The sequence below is a fragment of the Quercus lobata genome, chromosome 7 (genome assembly GCF_001633185.2).
Source record: "Quercus lobata isolate SW786 chromosome 7, ValleyOak3.0 Primary Assembly, whole genome shotgun sequence".
Classification (NCBI taxonomy): Eukaryota; Viridiplantae; Streptophyta; class Magnoliopsida; order Fagales; family Fagaceae; genus Quercus; species Quercus lobata.
Window position 1 is genome coordinate 10,138,681 of NC_044910.1, and position 27,799 is coordinate 10,166,479.

Below are 27,799 nucleotides of genomic sequence, written 5' to 3' on the forward strand. Positions count from 1 at the left end.
CCAAGTCCACACATATATAAGCTTCCATAAAAACCACGACTAAACCGCTCACCTGTGACCAAGGTCCTGCCTTTCAAGCCCACTCTCTACAAATCACATTGTTAGGGCCCTTTACATACGAGCCCAATGTCATTCTTGGGTCGTTAAATAATCGTGTCCCTACAATTGGCGTCGTCTGTGGGAAGGCTTGCGCGTTGGCACAAGTGGCGGTGGAGTCAAGCCTCTGTCAAGCAAGGGTCGGCGGAAGGTCCTTCATTTCCGGCAGCACGCTATTGTTGTTCCAACATAAATTTCCGCTAGGGGCTACACCTCGCAGTGTCAATGGCACGGGCAGCTCTAAGGGCTTCCAACATCAAGCTAACGCCCCCCACCTTGGCCGAGGGGCTAATCTTCGAAAACAAGAAAAAATACAAGTTTTGGACAGAACCAAGGCCTTGTATGGTCTTCGGACTCAAGCATACGCGGAAACCAACTACTTAACAGAAAAAATACAAGTTTTGGACAGAATTAAGGCCTCGTATGGTCCTCAGACTCAAGACTATGGGGAAACCAACTACTTAAGAGAAAGAATACAAGTTTTGGACAGAACCAAGACCTTGTATGGTCCTCGGACTTAAACCTATGGGGAAACCAACTACTTAACAGAAAAAATACAAGTTTTGGACAGAATCAAGGCCTTGTATGGTCCTCGGACTCAACCCTATGGGGAAACCAACTACTTAACAGAAAAAATATAAGTTTTGGACAGAATCAAGGCCTCGTATGGTCCTCGGACTCAAGCCTATGGGGAAACCAACTACTTAATAGAAAAAATACAAGTTTTGGACAGAACCAAGGCCTCGTATGGTCCTCGGACTCAAGCCTATGGGGAAACCAACTACTTAACAGAAAGAATACAAGTTTTTGACAGAACCAAGGCCTTGTATGGTCCTCGGACTCAAGCCTATGAGGAAACCAACTACTTAACAGAAAAAATACAAGTTTTGGACAGAACCAAGGCCTTGTATGGTCCTCGGACTCAAGCCTATGGGGAAACCAACTACTTAACAGAAAAAATACAAGTTTTGGACAGAACTAAGGCCTTGTATGGTCCTCGGACTCAAGCCTATGGGGAAACCAACTACTTAATAGAAAAAATACAAGTTTTGGACAGAACCAAGGCCTCGTATGGTCCTCGGACTCAAGCCTATGGGGAAACCAACTACTTAAGAGAGGAAACCAACTACTTAACAGAAAAAATACAAGTTTTGGATAGAACCAAGGCCTTATATGGTCCTCAGACTCTACCCCGGAGAGGAGTTATCCATTAATAGCCGGGTTAATCCCTAGACCGGATGGAATCCCCAGTCTACCCTCGGATCCTCAATACCAAGGGAACTGATGCGATTGTGATAGGGCCAGGTGTTATCAAAAACACGGCCAAAGTCCCTCACTACTCGGCAACCCTCTCGGATGGTTTATTTTGAGTTTCTCGTTCTCGACAGCTGCCTCACACGCATTACGGGGCACTCAACTGTTATCTCGGTTAGTCTCATAAATTTAATCTACTGTGGGTTAGCATTATTATATTTGATAATGTCAATAAGTTCAAATTAATAGCTTTTTGTTTCAAGGTTTCCTGCTCTAAGTATTATTAAAGAAAAATACACATGTAGTACACCCATTCACAAAGTAATTGCTGCAGAAAAGAAAAGTATTTAGAAGGAAACAGATTCACCTTTTATTAAGATAAAGAAACAGTACAACGTACAATGAAAGAGCTTGAATAAGCTTATACTAAAAACTAACTACATAAGCAAAAAGAAAAGATACAAGGAAATGAGGAAACAACAGAAGAAGAGGTGCAGAGAAGAGAGATGTAGCAGTTCCAGAACATTGTCTACGGAAACCATTCCTCAATACTTTTACATGCCCATAACTCAGGCAGCAAAAGAACCTAACATGGGGCTAGCACCTTTGAAGAAAAGGTGCAGGGAGCAGGGTGTTCGCCGGTGGCCACACAGGAAGTTGATGAGCCTTCATGTTAGCCACGCTCGCGATAGAGCAGATGGCGCTGATGACGGAAAACCTTACTACTGACGCAGCAAGAATTTGATGCGACCAGTACCTGCTTCGGATTTTGACTGAAAGAAGTAGAGATATCATCCCCACCTTGTCAAAACGGAGGATTATCTTGAGTCTGTCTCCCCTCTGTCCAGACCGCACCACTATGAGTCTCGGAAGGATCCGGTGCCTCTGGGGCGGGTGTGGTTCCTTCACCCCCACCCGCGCCCCAAACATATTACTCTAAGGGTGGATTGCACTGGATATGGAGACTGTGAATATGGCTGAAGGATTATGAATTTGAAGGGGCCGAAGGGTTTATATGTAAGGGGAATAACCTCCTATCCTACTTATATAAAGGGCAAATTGGTGGCATTTAATTTATGCAGGTTTCCAAGGAATGCTACGAACAAGACAGTTTTGGTTCAATTTCCAACACCATCTACAACCATAAAATTTGAATATCCTCGTAAAGGCGCGCCTCGAGCACTGAAATGTCGAGGACACCGCGTGAATAAATCTAGAGGGATGCCTCTTAATTTGGCACACCTCCCATGCAAATGGAAAAACACCAACATCAATAAAGTACAGAATTTGAGCAAGCCATGATGTGGGCCCGACATCACCAAAACCTTTCTCCCCAACTAAGAAGTCGGGCAGCAGGATTTTGAGGGGCTATTGTGGGGCCGGAGAATTTGTGGTCCCGGCCCACTCTACATTAGGGCCCAAGGCCTAAGCCAATGAGAGTTATTGCCGAGGACGCATAATGAAAGCCCAAAAAAAGGCCCAAGGATATGGCCGAGGACGATCTTATGCTCAGCACCTCATAAAACGCCTGAAGAAAAGGATAAATACAGTACAGGGGCAGAACAAGGGAGAAAGCTGCCAACATCGTAGTACAAACTCCTACATCTGACAGGCCCATACTCCAAACCATGCTATTTAACTTTTCCAACTACCCCCAACCACTCTAGGTATGGATTAATAGGACAGGTCTGCACCCCAAAAAGTGAAACTTACACGTGGACACTAAAAGGGAAGTGAACACTAGTATAAAAGGGAGAGAGGACCAAACGGAAATGGGACCTCGGAAGGGAGATATAAATCCTACAAAAGGGAGAAGGGGAAGAAGACTATGCTCCTCGGATGTAGTCCGAGGACTTAAATCCTACAATCCGCACCAATGGAAGGCTTAGCTAGTCAAGCCAAGTCCACACATATATAAGCTTCCATAAAAACCACGACTAAACCGCTCACCTGTGACCAAAGTCCTGCCTTTCAAGCCCACTCTCTACAAATCACATTATTAGGGCCCTTTACATATGAGCCCAATGTTATTCTTAGGTCGTTAAATAATCGTGTCCCTACAATAACCATCATCATCATATATTACAAAATAAAATATGAAAATGTTATGTGTATTTTAGGGTAAATCCTCTTCTTTTTTTTTAGCAACCAAAAAAAGTCCTCTATTGGGTTACGTGAAAAATATTAGTTCCATAAAATAAAGTGAATGATGTATGGTTAGGTCCATGAAATCATGCTACGGATTCCCACTTGAGAAAATTTAGTCTAACCTAACTTAAGTTAATTAAATTACTAATTCTTATATTCTTTTTTTTTCTTTTTTTGAGAATTAGGCATATAAGTCAGCATTAGATTTTCAACTCATTAAACGAAACACTATAGTTCATCTTTAGCTAGGGAGGTTTGAATGTAAAATGTTATTTTAGTGTGGTGCATTTGTTTTTTTCTGCAATTAGGGCTCGTTTGGTAACGTTGTTCTAATAACGTTATTTGTATTTTTTGAAAATACGTGTGAATGAAAAAATGTGTGAAAATACGTGTAATATTGTTTAAAAATTGAAAACATATGTTTAAACACATATACCAAACGACCCCTAACATCTGAACCAGTCGCAACAATGATAAAAGTTATATAAAAATATGTATAATATTGTTTAAAAATTGAAAATATGTATTTAAACACATATATCAAACAGCCAATAACATCTGAACCAGGCGCAACAATTATAAAAGTTATATAACTTTTTGTATGCCAATACCAATACCAATAATGTGATCTTTTAGTTTTATTTATTCTAAGTGTGTGGCTATTAGAAAAAGCAGGCCACCAAATCAACTCTTTCTTTGATCTGACAACAGCGTTAGAATGGGTCACAATGCAGCATGCACATGATATTTTGCTCAGGGGAAGGCCCTACATTGATTCGCTGTCACATTTACAGCCGTCCATTGTTAAATGCTGAACTAACACAAAACCACAACCTTAATTTCAATTAACTTAAATAATAATAATAAATTATTTCTAATAAAAAAGATGACGTTCAAATTTTATTTATACAAAAAATTAATTGATATATTATCATGATGATAAATAATGAACAATCATAATACAACATCTATGAGATTTTAAGAATATTTTATTGATATGAAATGAAATGATCTAATCAAAAGTTAAGATAGTACTTTTTTATATAATAAAAAAATGTGTATATATATACACACATATTTTAAAAAGAATACCATGAAATTTCATTGCATCTAAAAAAACAAATAATAATAATAATAATAAAAAACAATCATCACAAAATGTCTATGGAATTTTGAAGGTATTCATTGATATAGAGTATAATAGACTAATAGTATAATCAAAATTTCAAAGGTGTTCAATTAAAAAAAAAAAATTCAAAAGTATTCATTGACATAGAGTGTAATAGTATAATAAAAAACTGAGTTACTACTTCTTTATATATACTAACCTCTAAGCACGCACTCACATGCATACTCAAAGACTTTTCTATTTTTTAAGTAAAATTTAATAATTTGCATCAATTATAATTTTAATATTTGGTACAAATGCATAACACTCATCGCACTTCTAGGTTTTTTTGTAATTGAAAAAAGTAGTAATCTTAAATTATAATTAATGCAAATTATTAAATTTTACCCAAAAAATAGTAACTTTTTAACATGGGTTTCTAAAATTTAAAGAAAAAAAAACTTTTAACGTGGGTTTAAAAAAAAAATATATATATATATATATATTTTTTCGGCCAATTAAAAAAAATAAAGAAAGAGAAAAGTCTAACTTGAATTTATTTCTGAATAAGTGGGTTAGTGGAAGAGTAATCCTATTTTGTAAGCAACGTTTTAGTGGGAGTTAAAGATATATTTTTAATTTGTTGTTTTTTTAGTTCTATCTCTACTTAAACTTTGGGAAATAAGGGTATTTTGGACAAAAAAAAAATCCGATTCAAATAGATGAAGCCCCTTAAATAGTAGTATAGATAAAAAAACATATATATATATATCTGTATATATTAAGAGAATTTTGAAAGTTAGTTTTTTTTTTTATTGTCAAAAATACTCATAATTTAATTAATCTAAACCAATCAAAATGGGGTTAAAATAGTAAATTTTCTCCTAAATAAATTCCTACCCACGTTGGAAACACTACTTCTCAGTAGTTGAACTTCTCACAAACATAAACTCTTCTCAACAGTTTATAAAAATACTAGCCTCTGAGCATGCGCATGAGCACATGCTCAGAGGCTAGTATGTATATATATATATTATAAAAAGGACACCATGAAATTTCTTGGCATCTAATAAAAATAAAATAACTTTGTCAAACCCTTTGAACATGAGTATATAAGAAATTTTAATACCATATAAGTATATAAGTATTTATTTAATTTTTTCCAAGAAGTTATAATTGGTTTTTGCATGGGTCTTTTTTTTTTTCTTTTCTTTTTTTAATGTGGCATTGGTAGCATGGTTGTCAAAATCGCGATCTGGATTGTAGAATCGCACGATTTTACAATTCCACATCACCAAAACGTTTAGGATCGCACTAAGATCGTAAAAATGGTAGGATCGTAGGATCATATGGGTCCTACCAATCCTACTAAAAACATAAATTTTTGGTTTTTTTTTTTTTTTTATGGGATAAATTTTTTGCTTTGATTAAACTTTAAGGGTTTTTTTTTTTCATATTGTGATGGTATGGATTTTTATTTTCTATTTTATAAAATTATGTTAACCTAAGAAAATGTTTTCTAATTGCTAGTCCATTTGTAATCAAAATGAAGGAATGCTTCATCAATTCTAAATGAAGAATTTGATGTTGACTTTGCTACCTTTCAAGTTATAATATTCTTAAATTTATTTGAACAATAAATTAATTTGTGTTTTAATATTACTAAAATATTTGTTTATATATAATTTTATCAGTTATGTTTGTATTTGTATATTAATTGATTAAATTTTTTGAGCATGCTCTCTAATTGTTGTTGAGCGGTATAACTTGAATAGTTGAGTATGAAATTGTATCTTAATGTTTTTTATAGCTCTAATATACAAATATATAATATTTACATAGATGATGAAATGGATGATGATGATTAGGAATTTAGGACGGTGGTTATAAGAACTTTAGAATGAGAATAATTAATTGTTCATTTCACGGTAATATTTATTTTACTTTTGGATTTCATATTGCAGTTAGCTAGTTTCCATTTGCTAATTTATTTTGAATTTCAAACTTGGAACTTAGAACTTGGAAAATATTTTCCATATGTTTTGATAAATATTTTGGTATTTGGTTGCTAAATATTAAACATTTATTAAAATACATTGGGTCAAAACTTAAATATAATTGTTTTGTTAGTATAGACTTAGTGATGAATGACATGCAAATTACATCATATGATGCATATTTAAGTTTTTTTATGGATGAATTTATAATTTATGTGATTATTCAACATACAAAGCCATTATCAACGTGTTTTTTGCTTTAAATTTGAAAATATGTAGGATCTTATGATTCACGATCCGATCCTACGATTTACGATCCCACTACCTTCAATGATCTTAGATAGGATCCTAATTTTGACAACCTTAGTTGGTAGTTAATTTTTATTTTTTTATGGAAGTCTTTTTCTTTTTTGGAAGGAAGTTTTTATTTTATTTTTTAAACGTGGGAATGGCCGAATGGGGTAGTTTTTTACTTTTATTTTTATGGAAGTTTTATTTGTTAGGATAGGTACTGTGGGCAGTTTTTATTTATATAGAATGTGGGATAGTGGGAAGGGAAGTGGGAACTGGGAAGTATTTTATTTTATTTTATTTTTTTAAACGTTGGGTAGGTTTTTTTGTTTTCTTTTTCATTTCTTTTTTTGTGAATTTATAGTCGTGACCTTATTTCTTATATTTTAAGAAGGACAAAGTTTAGTTACAAAATTAGTTGTAACTAAAATCTACAACATTACTCAATAAAATAAAAATTACTACATATTTTGAAAATCTAATCGTTGAATTACATATTTTTTACGCTTTTTATACACATGTCAAATTTTGTATCAATCGAATATTATTTATTATATGATCTATAAGCTTATATTTTATGCATAATTTTGAATTACAAAAACTTATAATTTAAACAATTTGTTGATGACATAGTTATTAATCTTTAATTTTCTAGAAATTTTGCAAGTATGCAGGATATAAGAAGAAGATATAATCAAATTGTGAATTTATCAAAATTCACCTCCAATAAAAAAATATTAAGTAAGGTTATAGTCTAAGGCTACAACCAATTTTGTAGCTAAACTCGGTAATTTTGGGAATATAAGGATTAGTTAATTAAATTAAGGGTATTTTTGGAAGTAAAAAAAAGTAATAACTAACTTTTTGAATCATTTTAATAACAAAAATTGTGACTTTTACATTGTTCTACAATTATTGTAAGTGTAGTTGCACGATTTTCCTGGCCCAAATTCGATTGATCAGGTCCTGGCCCAAAGCGCAACCCACAATAAATATTTGTAGAGGATGGGTCAAAGTACTTGGCCTCAGCGTGTCTATTCAGTCTGATGCATGGGCAATATGGTTGCAGAAAATAAAGACATGAAAATGGATCTCTCCCGTATAAGTTTATTTCTTTAGTTCCTCATACAGAAATTTTCGTCCCCCTCTTTAAGGGACTCCACTACATTATATAGTTCCCTTCTCTCATCTCAACCCTACACTTGTTGACTATCTAAGCACATACTTGAGTGGCTGTCCCATCAGACGCCTTCATCTCTCCCCATGTGAGTTGCAGAGGCCAAGGCGGTACTGTTCAGGGGTCATTTCCTCATTAATGCGGCCAAGAGGGTGGTTGGGGCGCAATTAATGTGGTGGTAGCTCTCCATGGGATATTTTGGATTTTATTCATTTTATATGTTGGGAGGACGAACCGAAGTGGCTGGGGAGAGTTCCTCGTCTGGGCTTCGTGATGTCCGAGGAGGAGTTACTCCTCGGACAGGTTTCCTTGGCGTTTATGGGATTGAGTAATGCTTCATACGTGGTTTCTCTTCGGACAGGACGCTCCTCGGACGGGCCTGAATTTGGAATAGCCCATTATTTCTGGGCCGGGCCCCACAGTAAGTATTATCTATACTACTATTTAAGGGGCTTCCCCTGTTTGGACCAAATTCTTTTTTATTCCAAAATATCCCTACACCTCTAGGTTTAAGCAGAGATAAAACTAAAGGATAGTATGGTAAAAATAAATGTCTAACTTGTACTAAAATATTGTCTACAAAATATTAACACTCTCCCACTAACCCACTTCTTCTAAGCACCTTTATTGTTTTTTTTTTTTTTTAAATAAAAAAATAAGTTAAACAACCAACATAGCTGTTGTTTATTTTTTCCTTTATCCAAAAACAAAACTAATGTCAATAATAAAAAACAAACTAAATAGTTAAAATAAACCTACGTTTCTAATCCTTTAGGTGGAGTTTAGATAGCGTATTTGAGCTTGCATTGCATGTTTGCGTTGTTTTTCTGTGAGTCCTATGCACTATTTATGGGACCCACAAGTACTTTTTTTATAGCAAAACCAACTTTGAAACTGGGTCCCACGATATTATTCACACATTTAAAAATTATTTTGCTACAGTTTTTTCAGTTTTCAACAATAAGCGGTATCCAAATCAACCCTTATTATTATTTTTTAAAACACCCCACACTTATCCAAAAACAAAATGAAATATCAATATATAAAAAACTAAATAATAGTATAGACTAGCCTCTGAGCGCGTAAAAGCGCGTGCTCAGAGGCTCTTCTATTTTTTGGGTAAAAATTAATAATTTGCATTTATTATAATTTAGGATTTTTACTTTTTCTAATTACAAAAAATATATATATGAATACATTGGGTGAATTTTGTAGATTGGAGGAGTTTTAAAACTAACAAAAGAGTGATCCTATTTTGTAGGAAATTAAAGAGTAGAAGTAGGAATTTAAATTAACGTAAAAGTATGAGCTTTTAAAAGTAGGAAAGCATTTCAACGTAGAAGTAATAATTTATTATTTTTGTCAATTTACTATTTTAACCATATTTTTAAATTTTAGGTAGGGGTATTTTTGACAATAAAAAAAGTAATAACTAACTTTCTTTTGTCAATTTACGATTTTATTCCTATTTTTAAGTTGTTAGTTAATTAATTTAGGGATATTTTTGACCCAAAAAAAAAAAAACAATAACTAACTTTCTGAACCCTCTTAATAAATAAAGATAATTGAAGATAGCAGTTGAGAGTTAAGACAACTATCTCCACATTCCATGGCTTTCACAAAGCCGTAAACCCTGCACGTATGTTTTTTTTTTTTTTTTTCCATAACTTCTCGGGAACTGCAAGAGCTTACCGGCAAAGTCACAACTCTTTAGCTCTTGATCTTGCTCAATGTCACACTACTCTTAATCTTAAACAAACAAAACTACTCTCACTCAAAACTGACATATTATTGCAGATGCATACATAGATTAAAACAGCAACATGAGCCAGCCTTTCTTCCATGCCAAATTGCTCTTAGTGCTGTCTATCTATTATTTCAATGGTGTTTTCGATAAAGAAGCAGTGTTAGTTGTGAAAGACATTGAATTTAAGGCACAAAAGGGTAGACACGTTTTACATCACAAGGGGAGGAGAAGGTCTACCTTACTTGATTTTGATGTCATGAGCTTTGGTGCTCGAGCAGATGGCCAAACTGATGACACTCGAGTTCATTCTTATTTCTCTCTCACTCCTTCAAACAAACAATTATATTATACTAGCTTGCTAATTCATAATTCTTGGTGTTACTAAAAATTTTTGACCAGTTCATTACTTTTTCTCCCATCTTTAACATTTTAAATGGAATTTGTTTTTTTTTTTTGGGGGGGGGGGGGGGGTGGATGATCGATGCATGTATAATAGTATCAAAGTAACCAAACTCCTTCAAGGTTCATAGGACAACTTAGTAAAGTTAGTGGAGTTCAAAAGCACTCTTACAGTCCACAGGGATCCTTATAAGTTATGATTTAAAAGACAAATTTCAACGTCTGAGATTTTCATCACTATATAAGTTACAGATTTTGCCTTTACTTCAAGCAGGCCCTTTTTTTTTTGCTAAGTTATTTCCTACAGACTCTTTATAGAAAATCTCTAGGGGTGTAATTAAAAAATTATTTCACCCAAAAATGTAAAATGCTCATCAGACCCCTAGACTTTTTTGTGATTGAAAAAAATAGTAATATCAAATTATAATTGATTCAAATTATTAACATTTACAAAAAAAAAAAAAAAAAAAAAAAAAAAAAAAAAAACCTCTGAGCACGTGTGTGATAATTTTAGTTTTATAGTTAGCGGATGAGTTTGTTGAAAGACGGCTCTCTTAGCTTTCACCATCAACAAGAATGAAAAACAAAGTGGAAAGATACTCAACAATATCTGAAAATGAGAATTGAGAAATGTAGTAGCAGCATATAAATGGGAAACAAGATTTGGATCATGGTGCATTGATAGTGTGTACTTTGTTTGTAAATGTAACTTTAGCAAATTTTCCTGCTTTTGAGTTTTATGTCTTCTGTTACAGAAAGTTTGGCTTCAAAACTCGCCTCCTATAGTAGGAAATGGTGTATACATATGTATTGAAAGTTTAAAATATTATGACAAGATTTATGATATTCTACTCTTTTTTTTTTTTAAATACACATTTATTGTTTTTAAATTTCCCTCACAATCTTTTACAAATGTTCTGCAATAGTTCTTTTCAAGGGTTTGAAGATCCCAAAAATAATATACATGTGCTAATAATATTATTAGCATATGTATATTATTTCTTAAGTTTTGATTTCATCAATTTTGTTAAAGAATTTTAAAAAAAAGTTAGAACTATATCCTAAGTTTTGATTTCATTAATTTTGTTAAAGAATTTTTTAAAAGTTAGAACTGTTCTCTAAATTAAAAGAGACTAGCCTCTGAACATGTGCGTGAAGGACTTTTTTATTTTCTGGATAAAATCTAATAATTTGCATCAATTATAATTTGGGATTATTACATTTTCTAATCACAAAAAATAATTTAGGAGTGTGATGAAAAAAATATTTCACCTACAAATACTTACTCATCACACTCTTAAATTTTTTTTGTGACTAAAAAATATAATAATTTTAAATTATAATGGAGACAAATTATTAAATTTTAACTAATAAATAGAAGAGCCTTACTCTCAGTGCCTAATTTTAACTTTTAACAAAGATCTTAACCAAAAAAAAAAAAAAAACTTTTAACAAATATTCTACTTTAAAGTAGTGAGTCATCTTTCCTCTAACTTTTGTCTCCATTTGAGAAACAACGCGAAAGGTTTGTGCTACAAACTGGCAATTGCCAGTTTGCAGTTGATCCGATTCCGCATTATGCGACAAAAAGACCAGTATCTTCCGGTTGTAATCAGTCACGTGAGGGAAGTCTCTTCTAGTATCGACTGAGATGCTGAAGGCCCTGAACAAAGAATTGACTGACATGGATACGCAGGCATAGGAAAAGAAAAAAAAACTTTGAATCTTATGATTGCTTTGATTGCACCATAGATTTTGAATTCACAATTTTTCCATAATAAAAAATCTTCACCATCTAAATTTCAAGAATTTCAATTTTGGCCCTTAAAATTAAAATTTTTAATTTTAATTCCTAATATTTGAGTATGTTTTTAATATTGTCTTTTCGGTTATTAACGTCAACAACAACAACAACAACAACATAGGTAATTATAGAATATTTCAAAGTGCAATAAAAAATATATATATATATATTTACTCTTAGGTGGTTAATTGTTATTAATTATAATTTGAACCTACTATTAAAATTACTTTTCTACCATACCAATAACAACCCATAATAATTTACCACATAAAATTTGTTGTGAACATATCATTTCTCATTACATTATAAATTTATAGTAATTAATTAAATTTACAGTGGCACCTATTATTTATGTCTGCTTGTTAGAAAGAGAGCGAGACAAAGGTTGAGTTGATAATAGAAGGAAAAATGAAAGAGAGTTTGTGAGAGAAAATATATTTAAAAAAATATTTTTTTGTTTAAAAATATATATATTTTTCTTTTTTGTTAAATGTTAATACTTTTTAAATGTATTTTTAAAAAATACTTTAGCTTACTTCAGTAGCAATACTTTAGATAACCAAAAACAACTGATATTGGAGATTTTGGGAGTTAAGGAGGTGAATAGAATTGAAACTTATCTTGGCTTACCAACCTTGGTTGGGCGGGCTAAGTATCACACATTTTCTTATTTGAAGGACAGAATATGGAAGAAGCTTCAAGGGTGGAAGGGCTTGATTTTGTCAAAAGCTAGTAAAGAAATTCTAATCAAGGTTGTGGCACAATCCATACCCACATATACAATGAGTGTGTTTCAACTTCCATTGAAATTATGTGATGAACTGGATGCTCTATGTGCAAAGTATTGGTGGGGTCAGGTGGGGAGTGAACGAAAGATTCATTGGCGGAGTTGGAATAAACTGACAGCTTCAAAAAAAGAGGGAGGAATGGGCTTTCGAGATCTAAGAGCTTTTAACCTTGCCATATTAGCTAAGCAGGGATGGAGAATGATTCAATGCAATGATTCTCTGCTTTATCAATGCCTCAAAGCAAGGTATTTTCCTTGTTCTTCTTTCCTTGAAGCTAAAGTTTCTCCAAACTGCTCATATGTTTGGAGAAGTTCGATGGCTGCACAACCCATACTATTATCTGGACATTGTTGGTGGGTAGGAAATGGCCTCTCAATTAATGTTCTCAAAGATAGGTGGATCCCCAATTATCCATCTAATAGCATATTACACCCAGTTCATGAAGATGTGGAGGGAATGAGGGTGGTTGATCTGATTAATCCGGACTTGCATATTTGGAGGACTGAAGAAATCGTGGCTATGTTTCCCAGGGAGGAGGCAGGAGCTATTTGCCAAATTCCATTGAGCCGTAGAGACGTTAATGATACTATCATCTGGTTGCACAATTCTAAGGGAGAGTTCAGCGTCAAATCGGTGTATCATGTGGCTAGGAATTTGGGGGATCAGACAGGAACTTCAGGGGGCTATGCTGAATGGAAGGTATGGGCTACGATTTGGAAGCTAAAACTTCCAAACAAAATTAAAATCTTCAGATGGTGGGCCTGTCATGAAATATTACCGACAGCTAGGAATCTGTTCAGGAGGAAAGTTGTTCAAGAAAATAAATGCCAATTATGAATGAGGGAGGAGGAATCAACAGTCCATGCCTTCTGGGATTGTGTAGCAATCCAAGATATTTGGTATGGCAGCATCCGAAAGTTGCAGAAGACCAGGCACGAGCAACAAGACATGAAGCAACTGATGGTGGATTTATTGTAGCGGTTAACATCAGATAAGATGGACTTGTTCTGGGCACAAGCGTGGTTTATCTGGAATAAAAGGAATTGTGTAGTTCATGGAGGTAGAATGAAGGATCCGAGTGGTTTGAACAAAAGAGCTGAGGAGTATGTTACTGAATTTAAACAGGCCCGAAATAATCTCTCTGTTCTGACTCGGCTGCAACAGAGTGGAGACGTTTGGCAACCTCCCTCACATTCGGAGTACAAACTGAACTTTGATGCAGCGATTTTTTCAGGCTTGGACAGATCAGGCTTTGGTGCTATAATTAGGAATGACAAGGGTGAAGTGATGGCTGCTATGTCCGTGAGTGGTCCGAGGGTGAGTACAAGTGATGAGGCCAAATTACTTGCTTGTCGAAGAGCTATTGAGTTTGCCGTGGATGTTGGGTTCTCTAGGTTGATTATCGAGGGAGATAATAGTAATGTGATCCAATCCATCTCTTCTTCTTTAGAAAACTTTTCACTGCTTGGGAATGTTGTAAGTGATATCATACACTTGTTGTGGGGTTACAGTGGGCTAGAGTTTGTTATATTAGGAGAGGAGCAAATAAGGTAGCTCATGCATTAGCTCAATATGCTAGAAATTCTTTAGATGCAAATTTGTATTGGATGGAGGATTCTCCCCCACTAGCCTTAAAAGCCTTGTATCATGACTCCTTATCATTATAATTGAATGAATATTTCCCCTTCAAAAAAAATAAAATAATGTGGCATATTTTAGTTGCACTAACTGTAGATATTGTATGCCGTCATCAACAAGAATGGATAGAAGGGAGACATTAAGAACAAGTCCAAACATTAAGGACCAATAAATAAATATCACTGACTAAAATGAAAATGAAAGTGTTTTTGGGTTGGCAACACCTGTCTCTTTGTTTTTCTTTCTCGAATGTTTGTTCCTTCCCTAAAAAGAAAAAAGAAAAAAAAGAGAATGTTTTTGGTTGTAGCTTTTGTCTTGGACATATTCACGGACTCTTGAGTTCAAATTTACACACTTTTGAGATTTCTCATTTCTAAAGACATGTTTGGTAGACTGAAATGGTGATTACATAGGAATATGAATAGTTATTACAAGAAATATAAGATGTTGTAATGTAATACCAATTACTATTTATTTGTTTGGTGACAATACAAGAATAGAACCCTTAAATCAAATTGTCTTTATATCATTAGAATAAAACTTAAAGAATATTTTAGGAAATATCTTACTCATATAATTATATTTTCTAAAAAATAATATTTTTAAAAAAATTGAAAGAGAGATTAGTTATTTTTTATGATTTTTTATTCTCATAATTGTTATGTGCATGTGAAAAGTTTATTTATTTGAGAACATATTAATTTTAGAAATTAATATACTTACTAAGGAATAGCTATTACTAGGGCTGTCCATGGGTCAGGTCGGGTTGGGTTTGTGCCTAACCCGGCCTTGACTTGAATGCATCGGGTGGGAAAAAGTTTAACCTGCAATCGACCTTGTTCGAGTTTTGGGTTTGCCGGTTCGGGTCATATCGATTTCGGGTTTGCCAGAGTGAAGCGAAATTTGGCGGGATTTTGGCCAAAATATTGTTGAATCTCGTCAGATCTGGTTGGATCTAACGAGATTTGGCCGATATTTCCCTATATCTATAAAGATTGGGTTGAGATCTTGATGGATCTAGCCGAAATCAGCCTATATCGTCGGACTTAAGGGTTTGGACTTACCGGTTTTTGGCCGAGTTTGTGATTTCCAACTAGGGAAGAACAACTTATCAGGCAGGTCGGGTTCGTCAGTTTCTCAGATAGCCAACCCGTAACTCAAATTGATGGTCTCGGGTGCTTGCGCCGGCGACCCGCATCCGACCGTAACCAAGCTTTGATCGAGCGGTTTCGGGTGAAGATGATCGGGTTCCAAGCGGTTTCTCAAGTTTGAGCGGGTTGTGGACAACCCTAACTAATACAACCCTTTTAGAGAGGAATAGTTATTTCTTATTTTAAAGAATAACTATTTATAATGAATGCCTATTCTCTATAATAAAAACATAACCAAACTATTGAATAGCTAAACTATAAGAATAACTATTACATTACAGTGTCTATTATAGTCTACCAAACATACCCTAAATATATATATTTCCATAAAAGTTGTTCACAACTCAAGAGACTTCTTTATTTTTCGGTTCTAACTTCTAACTAGTAAAGTATTTTGTCATCAAATAAGATATATGGGGTTTCAACCCACACCAAAATCAATTGATGTCTTAGCCTAATTTGAAAAGACAATCATCATGGAGCGGAGACCTTAAAATAATAATGCCCTATAAAACATCCTATATTATGCACTACATTCGAATTTCACCATACATAATTTCTTTAAATAGTATAATACATAATTTTATATATAAACACAATTAGAATTAAGAGTGTGCATCAAACTCGCCAATTTGACGAAACCAACCCAACCAAACCAACCTACGCTTCAAGTTGATTTTTGTGGGTTAAAATTTTATTTTGATCCCTGCCTTGGATTGATAGTTTTTTCAACTCATATGAGCCAACCCAACCCACTAAGTACATAAGTTTACTTGATTACCCATATTTTAATGTTTTTTAGTTCGTTTGATTTTGGTATTTTGAGAGTAAGTTTGGATGAATTTGAATTTTTTGAATATAATTAAAGCATATTATATGAATTGTAATAATTTATTGAAATATATTTGAATACTTGATGAAAACCCAATTTTTGACAACGCAAAACATGTAAGCACAACTCATTTACCTAACCCAACCCACCCAACCCAACCCATGTTGGTTGGATTGGATTGGGAATTAATTTCTCATTTCAACAAGACCAGGTTGTGTTGGAAAAAACTCTTCAACTTGACCCCATGCACATCTCTAATCATAATAAATAGTAAATTTTAATAATTACCTAATTAATTATTAAATTTTATATTTGAAAAATATATATATCTTGTTAATTTTTCTTTGCATCGTAGGGATAGAAATTTTTTATTTTTGATTGACTTATTCTAATTAACTTTGTCAAAAAAATTGAAAACCCACACTTTTACATGTCAGGATTATGGTATATGTTATTGAAATTGGTTTTAAAATTACTAGTACCATAACTTAAAGTAACTTAACAGGTAAACAAATTTTAATACGATTAGATTTGATTTCTCTATAAAAAAAAAAAATTCTAATTGAATTACATATGTTCTTTTCTATAAATTTTTTGATTGAATCTTTATTTATCAATAATGATTTAACATTTCCATGCATTACACAATTTTATGATTAATGATATACCATCCAGAAGTCATCAAGATTAAAAAAAAAAAAGAAAAAAAAAAAGAGAAATAAAATAATTTTGTTGAGCTCGTGAAAAAATTATACTTTTTTTATGTCCAAGTCCAACAATGACAAAATTAGGGTTGTACTAACCTTGAGAATATATGAGCTAAGCATCCACACTTTCCACTAAGATTTTGGACAACACCATGTGATGCCCCTAATTATTATTACTTTTTTTTATTTGAAATCCGAAAATTTTGGAATTTTTGAGTTGTTAGGTATATTAGTAATTCTTTAAAAGCAAAAATAAAATCTTTTTTTTTCATTAACTTCAAATATAAGATAAAATAGTCGCTTACCCGAGCATTGCATCGAATAGTTAAGTAATATATATTGCTTGAAAGTATAATCAACCTCATGCAATTCATTTATAAGTAATGAAGTTAAAACAAATGAGTAACTATACTAAATATTAAATTTGTATATTCATAGCCTTCATATTTAGAAAGACTTTAACTTATGTTTAGCCGGATCCTAGATTGATGTTCTTCTCATAAATTGAATATGATCGGTGGCAAAGTTTATGGTTGGTTTAGAATAGAGCCTTTTTTCAAACATGAAATATTTTTTATTTATCTTTAGAACAGAGTTTGGCTACAAACTCAATAGTAGTCTAAGGCTACAACTCTCACTAAACAAATTAACATGGCTATATATTTTGAAACACATGTCAAATTTATGTTTTTAAAACACATGTCAAATTTTATGCCAATCGGATATTATTTTGCAAGCATGAAAGATATAAAAAGAAAATGTAATCTAAAGGTGGATTTGTCAAAATTTACATCAAATACAAAAATGTCAAGTGAAGTTGTAACCTTAATTAATAACTAAGTTTGTTGCCATCCTATTTTTTAATATAAAAAAAAAAAGGAAGAAAAATATCATCATGATGCTATTAGGAACATTGTCAAACATTAAATCTTCACAAAACCATCACATTTTGAATCAATCATTAGTGGCCAACTCTTTAATAAAGATTTGTTCTCTTTGCAATCACTCACCATGCACCCATCTCTTTAACAAAGATTTTCCCTGTGCTTCTTCTGCTAGAATAACATAAACAAAATAATTGCTGAAGTGTCACTACAGTGTCTACTATAAATGATTGCCATAGTGCCACATAACAATCTCTTTTACGAAATTTGTTAAAACTACAAATATAGCTTCTTTGAAGAGTAGCAGAATAGATGGACACATTGTTTCAATTTACAGCATATGACCAATTAAACCTTCAAATTCTTAAAAAAAAAAAACAGTTCAAATTAACTCTATCAGTCTAAACCTAATCCATAGTGTATATAAGCACAGCCAGCCAAAACAGGTCGAATTAACTTTGTATATATCTAGCCTCTCACCAGAATATTGGATAGGTTTGGGTGAGAGACTTTACAAAAATTGTTGTATGATTCAAGCCTCACATGAAGTTGTTGTTATCTAAGAAATTGTTGTTAAAGATCTGTTTTGTAAAGGAAACTATATTTATTATTTGTGTAATTTTACGTGGGATTCAATTTACTATTTTTTGATAATTACTAATCTACGTGGGATTCAATTTACTATTTTTTCAAAATGTGAGTTGATTTTTTTTTCCTTACTAACTCTTAGCAGTTTCCTAATGTTTGATTCCAGGCTCCTCTACAAGGTGATCATTTTTTATAAATGACATTACACAATTGAAGTTTTTGTCTCATTTAATGACAGGCACCAAAGAAATCCTGCAAAGTGGAGTTGTTTTTTCTACTTTATTTGTGAATGCAATTGTTCTGTAAATTTTCTGAAATGTTTTTTAATTTTATTTTTATAATCAACTTTGCAACTTGGTAAACTTAATACAATTGATTTTTTAAGTGAAATAACCTTTATTGATTCAATTACATGATAAGGTGAAGATCTCTTGTATCTGGACCAATTAATTACTGTTTTTTTTTTTCTCTCTATTATTTTGCATCAGTTTTAAATACTTTGTTTCTCTAAGTATTGGCACATGACCAATACTTAGAAAGGGAGAAAGAATTTGTTATTTTCTTGCCTTAGTAAGTGTATTTAAAAGTTTTCCTGCAGTGGTTGGTTGTTATGTGGTGTTTTCCCTGCTTCTCATCAAAATTCATATTTTCTGGTATCAGTTTTTATAGTCTGATTACACCAAAGTATTTAAAGTGTTGAAAATTTCCTGGAGATGGAGTGGTTTAGGATTTTTGGTTTTAATTTATATTCATATGATAGCCAAATCGGTGCAACATGTAATTGTAGGTAAGTAATTTGTATAAACGAACAGTTATCTTCTTTTCTATGAGATTCAAATTGTTCTTTATCTATTTTCACCTTGTCCTTTGATTAATTACTGATTCTTCCGAAGGCTAAAATTGATAGAAAAGAATCACTTAACCATTATCTATTTATCTTAACACTACCCCACATGTGTGGGCCCAAAGTCTTGAGGTCCAACATGTGGGATTTTGAAATTTTAAAATGGGATGTTGAGTGTAGATAGAATTTGAATTTAAGACCATTTATTTTGATATTAAGATGAATAACTGATTTCATAAAAAGTTTAAGTTGTTAGGAATGAGTGAATTTAATCAATTAATCATTATCTTGACAACCTCATTAAAGCCCTAACCATTATCCTGAACTCCTCATTAAAGCTTCCCTCTGCTGATGAACAAAACCGGAAAGAGATGAATCGACGTCAGGACAGGTTAAAGAATTTGAGTTCCAAAGTCAACCAGATGGCGGTACTCTTAACTTGTTCTGCTTTAACAATAGAGATAACTTACTTGGGCCTAATATAAAGCAGGGTGACATCATAAGCAGAACAAATGGCTTGAACAACCATGGTCTAGTTTGCTTTCAGTGGCAAGTACAAGTACAAAACACATTTCATTGGCAGTCAATGAGAAACTTAACCTACATACTAGGCTTCTGGTTGGGTCTTTTATTGATGTGTTCTCCATTTTTTTTCTTTTTCTTGATGTTCACCATCCTATTTGTGGTTATGAATTTTGCTGCCTCATAACTTTATGTTTTTCCATCTTTTGCAATATGCAGGATAACTTGGACCAGCATGTGGACTTACGGATTCTCACCTAAGGTTACTCCATTACCATTGTTGCACTCTAATCAACCTTGAATCCCTGTGCATGGCAGCATTCACTTTGTTTTTTGACAAAGCATCCAACATTTTAATACTTTGACCTCCAGAAATTGAGCGTAGGGCATATCCATGTTAAAAAACCAACATCAATTTTTTTGGTATTAAAATAATTTGAGAAAGTAGGTTCTGTAGACTTCTTAAACTAAATAACTGAACATGAATTTGAAGTTTTAGGAATGGTAGATCTTTCCGTTTGTCACGACTCATTGACCTTTGTCTTGGATACTAATATTAGCAACCCACCACTACTCCGCCACCAGATCCGACTCACAATACCCCTTAGCCAATAGATCTCTGCTTCGTCAATGTGGAGGCCCAACCATTAGAGATGTGAGGAAAGAGAGAGTGAAAAAGAAATGGATTGAGATTAGAGAAAGAGAAAGACAGAGGAGAGAAAGAATAAAATGGATTAAAAAAATGAGATGAGGAATAAATTTGAATATTTTATTTTTACAATTGAGCTACAGTACCATCATAAAAATAGGATGGCACTGTAGCATAATTGCAATTTTTTTTACAATTCTAAAACTTTGCAAGACCGGGTAATGGAGGGCTTTGGGGCTCTGATGCTAAATATTACCAACATATGGCATTTACAAGACCCAATGTGAATGCTCTAAGGCTTTTTGAAGTGGAGATATGAATCCCCTCTTCTTCATCTGTCGTGATTTGAAGCGTCTAAAGTTGCTCTATGAATTCCGAGTCCATCTCAACAGCCTAAGCATGTGCAGACACTCCTAGCCCTAAGGAACTCTCTTAGGCAAACCAAGACAAGAAAGAGAGACTCCTAAGTCATAACCTAACGAGAGGAGAGCTAATAAGTTCAGGTCTAGACAATGTATTGGTAGAAATTACAAATATTATTTATAATTCATAAATTCCCATGTTTCCTTCACATACTGTCATCACCAACAACTTAATTTGGAAAGTTCATTATATCCACTACTATATGTTAAAATATTGGCGTTTATTGCTAGAAATAGATTCAAGTTGCTTAGATCCATATATCTGAGGTGCAGTCGCCACCAGGATATCTCATCTCATGGGCTAGGGAAGGACCATCAGGTTCAGCAGCAAAATCCACGAAAAAATTCGGGTTTATTTTCAGACCACCTTTCTCTGTATCAACATCAATTTGCAACATGTGAGATCCTTTCTCCACAAGATCAGGATAAAATTGACGATCCCATGCACTGAAGAGTGAGTTGGTGACATAGAGTCTCTTCCCATCTAAACTTAATTGGATCATTTGAGGCCCCCCTCTTAACTGATTTCCCTGAAAGGAAAATATGAAGCGAACAACATATTAAATTAAGGGAACTACATAGAGCAAAAGTACTGTCTTAGTTTGAGTGATTAAATAGTTTGTGCCAAACCAATGCACATAAACCACATAAACATAATTAAACTGGTGTACACTAACATGAACAACATATTAAATTAAGGGAACTACATGGAGCAAAAGTACTATCTTAGTATGAGCGATTAGCCCATTTGGTAAGAGATTTCTAGTAACGTTGTTTAAGTACTGTGAAAATACGTGTGGGTTAAAAAGTGTTATGGAGCACTAACATGTAACATCAAAGATAGGAAGATACTCAAATAGTATTATTTTTCTACAGCCTATCAAATGAATGGTCTAGGCGTCTAGCTGAACTAGGCATATACCTATATGGGATAAAGGCACTCGAGTGATGAATATATAACAGGTCACTTATACGTTGTCTAGCCACTCACATACAGTGTATAGTGTCAACACATCAAGGTTTAGGTGGTCCGTATGCATCTATTACTAAATGATAATGATTGATGCTCACCAGATAATGAATAAAGCATTCAGTAGATTAATAATACATCTTTTTTTATAGAATCATGATGTAAATCAGAAGCAGAAAGAACCAAACAGATTATCTGATGCATCTCTGTGTGAAATACTTCTAGTGCAGGAACTGTTTTAACCGATATCTAAATTGCACATAAGCAGCATTCCCAACCAAGCCTATCTTGTTTAGGGAATTGTTACTAAAAGCACCCAATCAATCATCAATTAGGCAAAAAATAAGCTATAGCTCAGAAAGAGTTTTAACTTTTACAATGGAGTTCACACAAACCTGGATCTCTGGAACATCAAATTGCCATGTTTTTCCATCTTCTCCCTCGGCCACTATTGGGCTTCCCTTTTGAATTAGTCCCCCAACCCATACTTGGCCTGTCAATACAGGATTCTTAGGGTCCTCAATGTTATACTGCCTCACATCCCCATGCAGCCAGTTCACAAAGTACAGAAAACGATCATCAAGAGAGATCAGAAAATCGGTTATAAGACCAGGCATTTCTGGAAGAATCCAATTTTGCACCTTCAATGGCTTCACTGATATTGCAATCTGCAAATATTGATCAATGCCTCAAATAAAAAGACAATACAGAGCAAATTACAAGGTGAACACAATATGGCACACTAACATACAGACATATATAAATATCTTATGTGCATACCTCATGGCTCCAAGAGCCATCTTGGGTCTGAAAAAATCGCACCATGTTACTTGTCAAGGCACAACCAACAAACCCTGTATCTTTCGAAGGATCATGCAGGAACCTTATCTGCAAAAGGGTTACATTGAGACAAAAATAGATCCAGACTTATTATGTTCTGATTAAAAGAAAAAAAAATATAAATTAACAAATAATCATGTTGGCCATACTCTAGATGTAGGAAACCAGACTGTAGATTGTCTATGCACTCACCTCCAAAGGTAAGAGCCCTGTACTGCCAAGATCCAATGTTTGTTTCAGTTCACCACCTGGCCAGCTGTACACATGCAGATGCCTCCCATAAAGACCATCAGAAACATGCTGAAGGTTGAAACCTTTAGTGAAAGCAGCAGGGGCACCCCATGAGGAGCTTATCATTGTCTTGTGTCGTGGTTGGTACCAGAAATCATAGCCAAAAAGTGGACTGTGCCCTGGTTTCTCCCACCTGGTAGATGTGAAGGGAGCTTTAAGGTTACATCGTAATCAAATCTACAGTAAACATGCTCAATTTACAATGCCAGGAATTGAATCATGCTATTAAACTGTCACCATCTCCGTGAATATTTAAATAGATTTCCAATATTACTTGTGTATTGTCAATCTTGTCTTTAAATTTGATATATTGTTTCCATTAATCAATATAACGAATTGCGCCAAAATTGGATACATAGATACATGATTTTTTAAGACTAGTTTGCTAACAGTAAAAGATTAGATTTATTTGTATGTCTTAGAACAGTACCTTCCTTTGACATTAAACTCAGAATCAAGAAGAAGAAAGCCATTCCCTGCAGCATTTCCATCTTTATCACCAAGGCATGACACCAGTAAGTCTCCAGAAGCAAGGCAATGGGATGTGTGTGGATAAGCCAAACCAGTCTTCTGAAAAATATCTTCGGGCTCAACAACTTTATGCAGTGATGGAGCCTTGGAATTGGTTTTTGTGTCAATCACGTATATGCGACCAGATCTGAAAAGGCTTGACTTATTAAGGAATATATTACCAACAGTTAATGCACCTCTTCAAATGATGAACCATCAATACTAGTAATCATAGCTTCTGACAAAAAGAACAGAAATTACAAAAGGGCTACATTAGGCCTCTTACGGAAATGGAGTCATTATAAAATGCTTCCTCGGCATTTTAAAGGCATATATCCATCTTACAGCACCAATCGATTGGAAGTAGAAGAAAACACAAAAAAGTACAATACCAGACAATTTTCTTTCTTTCTTAGGAGGCAGGGTGTTAATAATTCTCAAAAGTTAAAAATATCACGTTACATTAAACCATAAATTTGATCTTTTTGGTAAACACAAAAGACTTAAATAGGAAACAGATTATCTTGCGTGTTTCTTTTGTGGGGATATTCCAAAACATAAAATGCAACCAGTTATTACATATCAAAAGTCAACCACCCCCCCCCCCCCTTCTCCTGGGTGTGGCGGGCAAAAATAAATAATAATAAATATGAAGTATCAAACCTGAGCCATAATTTTCTAATCCACTTATACCGGTGAAGTTCAAGAGTTTGATACTGCTAGTGAAACTAAATTAAGGAACACTGGAGAACCAATAATAGGTTATTAAATAAAGAAATCATCGTGAGATTACTATGAAGTCACTAGCAAACACCTATTTAGCAATGGAATTACCATCTTATTGGATAGTGAGTTTACTTTTTTTTTTTTTTTTTAAATATGAAATCAGTGAGCTGCAAACACCAGATCAAACCTAAGCACAAGTCAAGACAAGACATGTAATTAGACTGCTTGCCTAACTACAAAGTCATTATCCATAATCTTATGTGTGTTTATCTTTTCAAACACATCCACAGATAAAGTGGACTTCAGACTGTTGAATTGTGAGTTCAAAATGTAATAGTTCATAATTTGAGTAATATTTCAATAACAAGAACCTATCTACATTAATCAAATTTTCATTCACAAATACATTTATAGAATCAATTTAGCAAGCATGAATCAGTTTCTAGACTGGTAATTTACCAGCATTTTCATAGCAAGTTCCAACTAAAGTAGCCTCTAAAGCTTGTGCTTACATTATTTTTCTACCTCTTTATGTTGGAGCACCTCTCTACCCCTTTCATCAATAAATGGTCAGTGCTTAACCAAACAATGTGTGTGCGCATGTATTTATGTATATACACATGAACCTACGTATGTATTTATGTATGCAAAGATTCATTGATGCAAAATAAAATTTACTCATACACTAGTGAAGGTAGGATCAAAAAGCGTCGATCTGCTGAGGGATCTCCATGGCAAGAGCTACATGAATTCCACCCTGAATGATGTAGTTCATCACCTAAATAAGGCACAGGCAGCCTGTGGATTACTTTTGAATAAGTAGGAGAGCTTGGATCTATGTCCACTGTAGCCAAGTAATCAGGCTTCTCTCTTCCTGTTCCTGTATATACAATTAACCATTATATTATAGGAGTAACTTATTACATTATGCCCAACTAAGACAAACAATCCAAAATGATTCCGTAACAGCAGAAAAGCAATAAGCTATAGATAGAAAAACAGCTCAAATCAACTAGTCCACACATAGAAAAGGATTTTAAGTGGTAGAGTTCGGAGGTGAGGAACAAAAAGGAATAAAGCCTAGGGCACAACACATATGTCTCAACTCTTCAAGGTTAAAAGCAACAATATATATTATAAAGATGGCAAAAACATATTAAGAAACTAATCTGGCCATATATAGCACTGCACAAAATAAATAATGAGATGCAAGAAACTGCTTCATTGAAATCCAAGAGTCTGCAGAACAGGAAAACAAAATCCTAAATTTTAAAATTTAGTTGAGGGCTGATTTTCAATAGGAATCATTTGCTTTCCATATTATCTTATAAAAATAATAATAATAATAATAATAATAATAATTAAAATAATTAAAATAAATATGATTGTGTTAAGCATTCAAATTGAAGCAAGTCCTTATTTCACTCATTTAACCGGACAAGGAAAACCTATTATTTTTTAAAAGGTGGGGCTTTTTTGGTATATAACTATCTCATGCATCTAATATATACATCTCAATCAGACAATGTGTGGGCAGTGGGCAAGGCCGGCCTTCCACTAGGCCAATTAGGCCATTGCCTAAGGCCCCCTAGTGGGGCCCCAAAATTTTGGAAAAGAAGGGGCAGTAGAGACCAAAAAAAAAAAAAAATTAGTTTCAAATGAAACTCAAAAAATCCGATACATCCTTGTGACCTTGTGATCAAAGAAAAAAAAAATTGGTACATCCTGATAAACATTGGTACCCCAAAAAATTATTTGGTCTAAACAAAATAAATTGTCCCAAAAATAACATCCTTAACTTCTAGACAAACCAAAATTCAAAAAGATAAAATACAAATCCGGTCTAAAAAATTAACCACAAAACAATAACAAATCAAAAATCTCAAATCCCTAAAATTTACTCATATTACCATTTCTTATATATAGTAGATGAAGCAATTAGTTCGATTGATGATAGGTTTGAACAATTTCAAATATATAAAGATATTTTTGGTTTTCTATTTAACTTCACAAAATTGAAATCACTAATAGTTTGCAAAAATACTGTTTTAATCTTGAATCTTTTCTCAAACATGATGTTTATTATGATATTGATGGTTTAGATTTATTTTCAAAGTTAAAATTTTTTAAAAAAACTTTACAAATAAAATAATATACTCCAATTGACATACTAAATCATATAAAAAGGTTAGATTCATTTTCAAATACATGCATTGCTTATAAAATGTTACTAACAATACCGGTTACAATTGCTTCTACAAAAAGAAAATTTTCAAAATCAAAATTTTCAAAAATATATCTAAAATCGACAATGTCCTAAAAAAGATTAAGTGGATTAGTTATATTATTGATAAAAAATGAGATATTAAAAGAACTTGAATACAAAAATTTAATTAGTCAATTTACATCTAAAAAGGCAAGAAAAATAAATTTTATATTAAATATATATATTATAATATAAAAATATTAAATAAATATTAATTTAATTAATAAATAAATATAAAGAATACTCCATTTTAATTCTCCACTTGGCCCCAAAATGTGTAGGGCCAGCCCTGGCAGTGGGCTTATCCAATTAAGAAGGCTTCACTACCTCATCATGACTCCTGCATATGCCTTCAATAAATCCTTCACTAACTTCAATTTAACTACGTAATCAAAAAACAAAAATCTTCCTAAATTACAACTTTACTAAACATGAAACCATATTAACATAAGAATATGTTCATGTTTCGATCGGCCACAAATACTCTTGTCCCACTCCTTTATATATATATATATATATATATAACAGATTTTTTTTTCATTTTTAAAACAGACCCAAAAGAAAATTCAATAATAACTGCAAATTCCCTGCATATTTAAGTCGAATTGCTATGAAAAAGAAAAGGAATTAAAATAAAAAGTAGATGAAGATAGTATATATATATATAGGTACCAGTGTAAACGCAAGTGACATAGATGAGAGCTTCTCTAGGACCAGACATGGCCTCCAGCGGAGTTGCGTACCCAGGTCCCCCCGTGTTGCGGCAAGCAGCGTGCCCAATATTCTCATTCCCCACCACTCCATGTTTCAACACACTCGCCTCCGTAGCCATTTTTTTGAAATGACAAGCAAGAAGATGAAGATGAAAGAAAAAGAGTAATCAGAGTCGCGTGTAAAAAAGAATCTCTCTGTGTCTGTCTGAGTCGTATAATTGATGAGCTCGCTTTGTATTATTATATAATAAGGACTGGGGCACAGTATCCTGACGTGTCACTTCTATATATGTAATATATTATCTAATCTAGTGTTTCGTCTGATTAGTCTAGTGAAAATGCCACCCGGAACTCGATGGTCGTGAGCTCGATTTCTTTGTTGATTGCACTCTAGTTCCTTGGACTCAAGTACTATGTTATTTTAAACAGAGTGAGCT

The 27,799-nt window shown here is 33.4% G+C and overlaps 1 protein-coding gene across 1 annotated transcript; it reads right to left on the bottom strand.

The window, feature by feature from the left end:
- Positions 1–21,095: 21,095 nt before the first annotated feature.
- Positions 21,096–27,579, bottom strand: LOC115953558 (selenium-binding protein 1-like). Its single transcript, XM_031071290.1, has 7 exons — positions 27,322–27,579; positions 25,068–25,263; positions 23,578–23,805; positions 23,049–23,280; positions 22,797–22,904; positions 22,412–22,684; positions 21,096–21,576 (listed from the first exon to the last, which is right to left on the bottom strand). The coding sequence occupies exons 1-7, from the start codon at positions 27,479–27,481 to the stop codon at positions 21,295–21,297; spliced, it is 1,479 nt and encodes a 492-aa protein (XP_030927150.1). The 5' UTR covers positions 27,482–27,579; the 3' UTR covers positions 21,096–21,294.
- Positions 27,580–27,799: the final 220 nt, after the last annotated feature.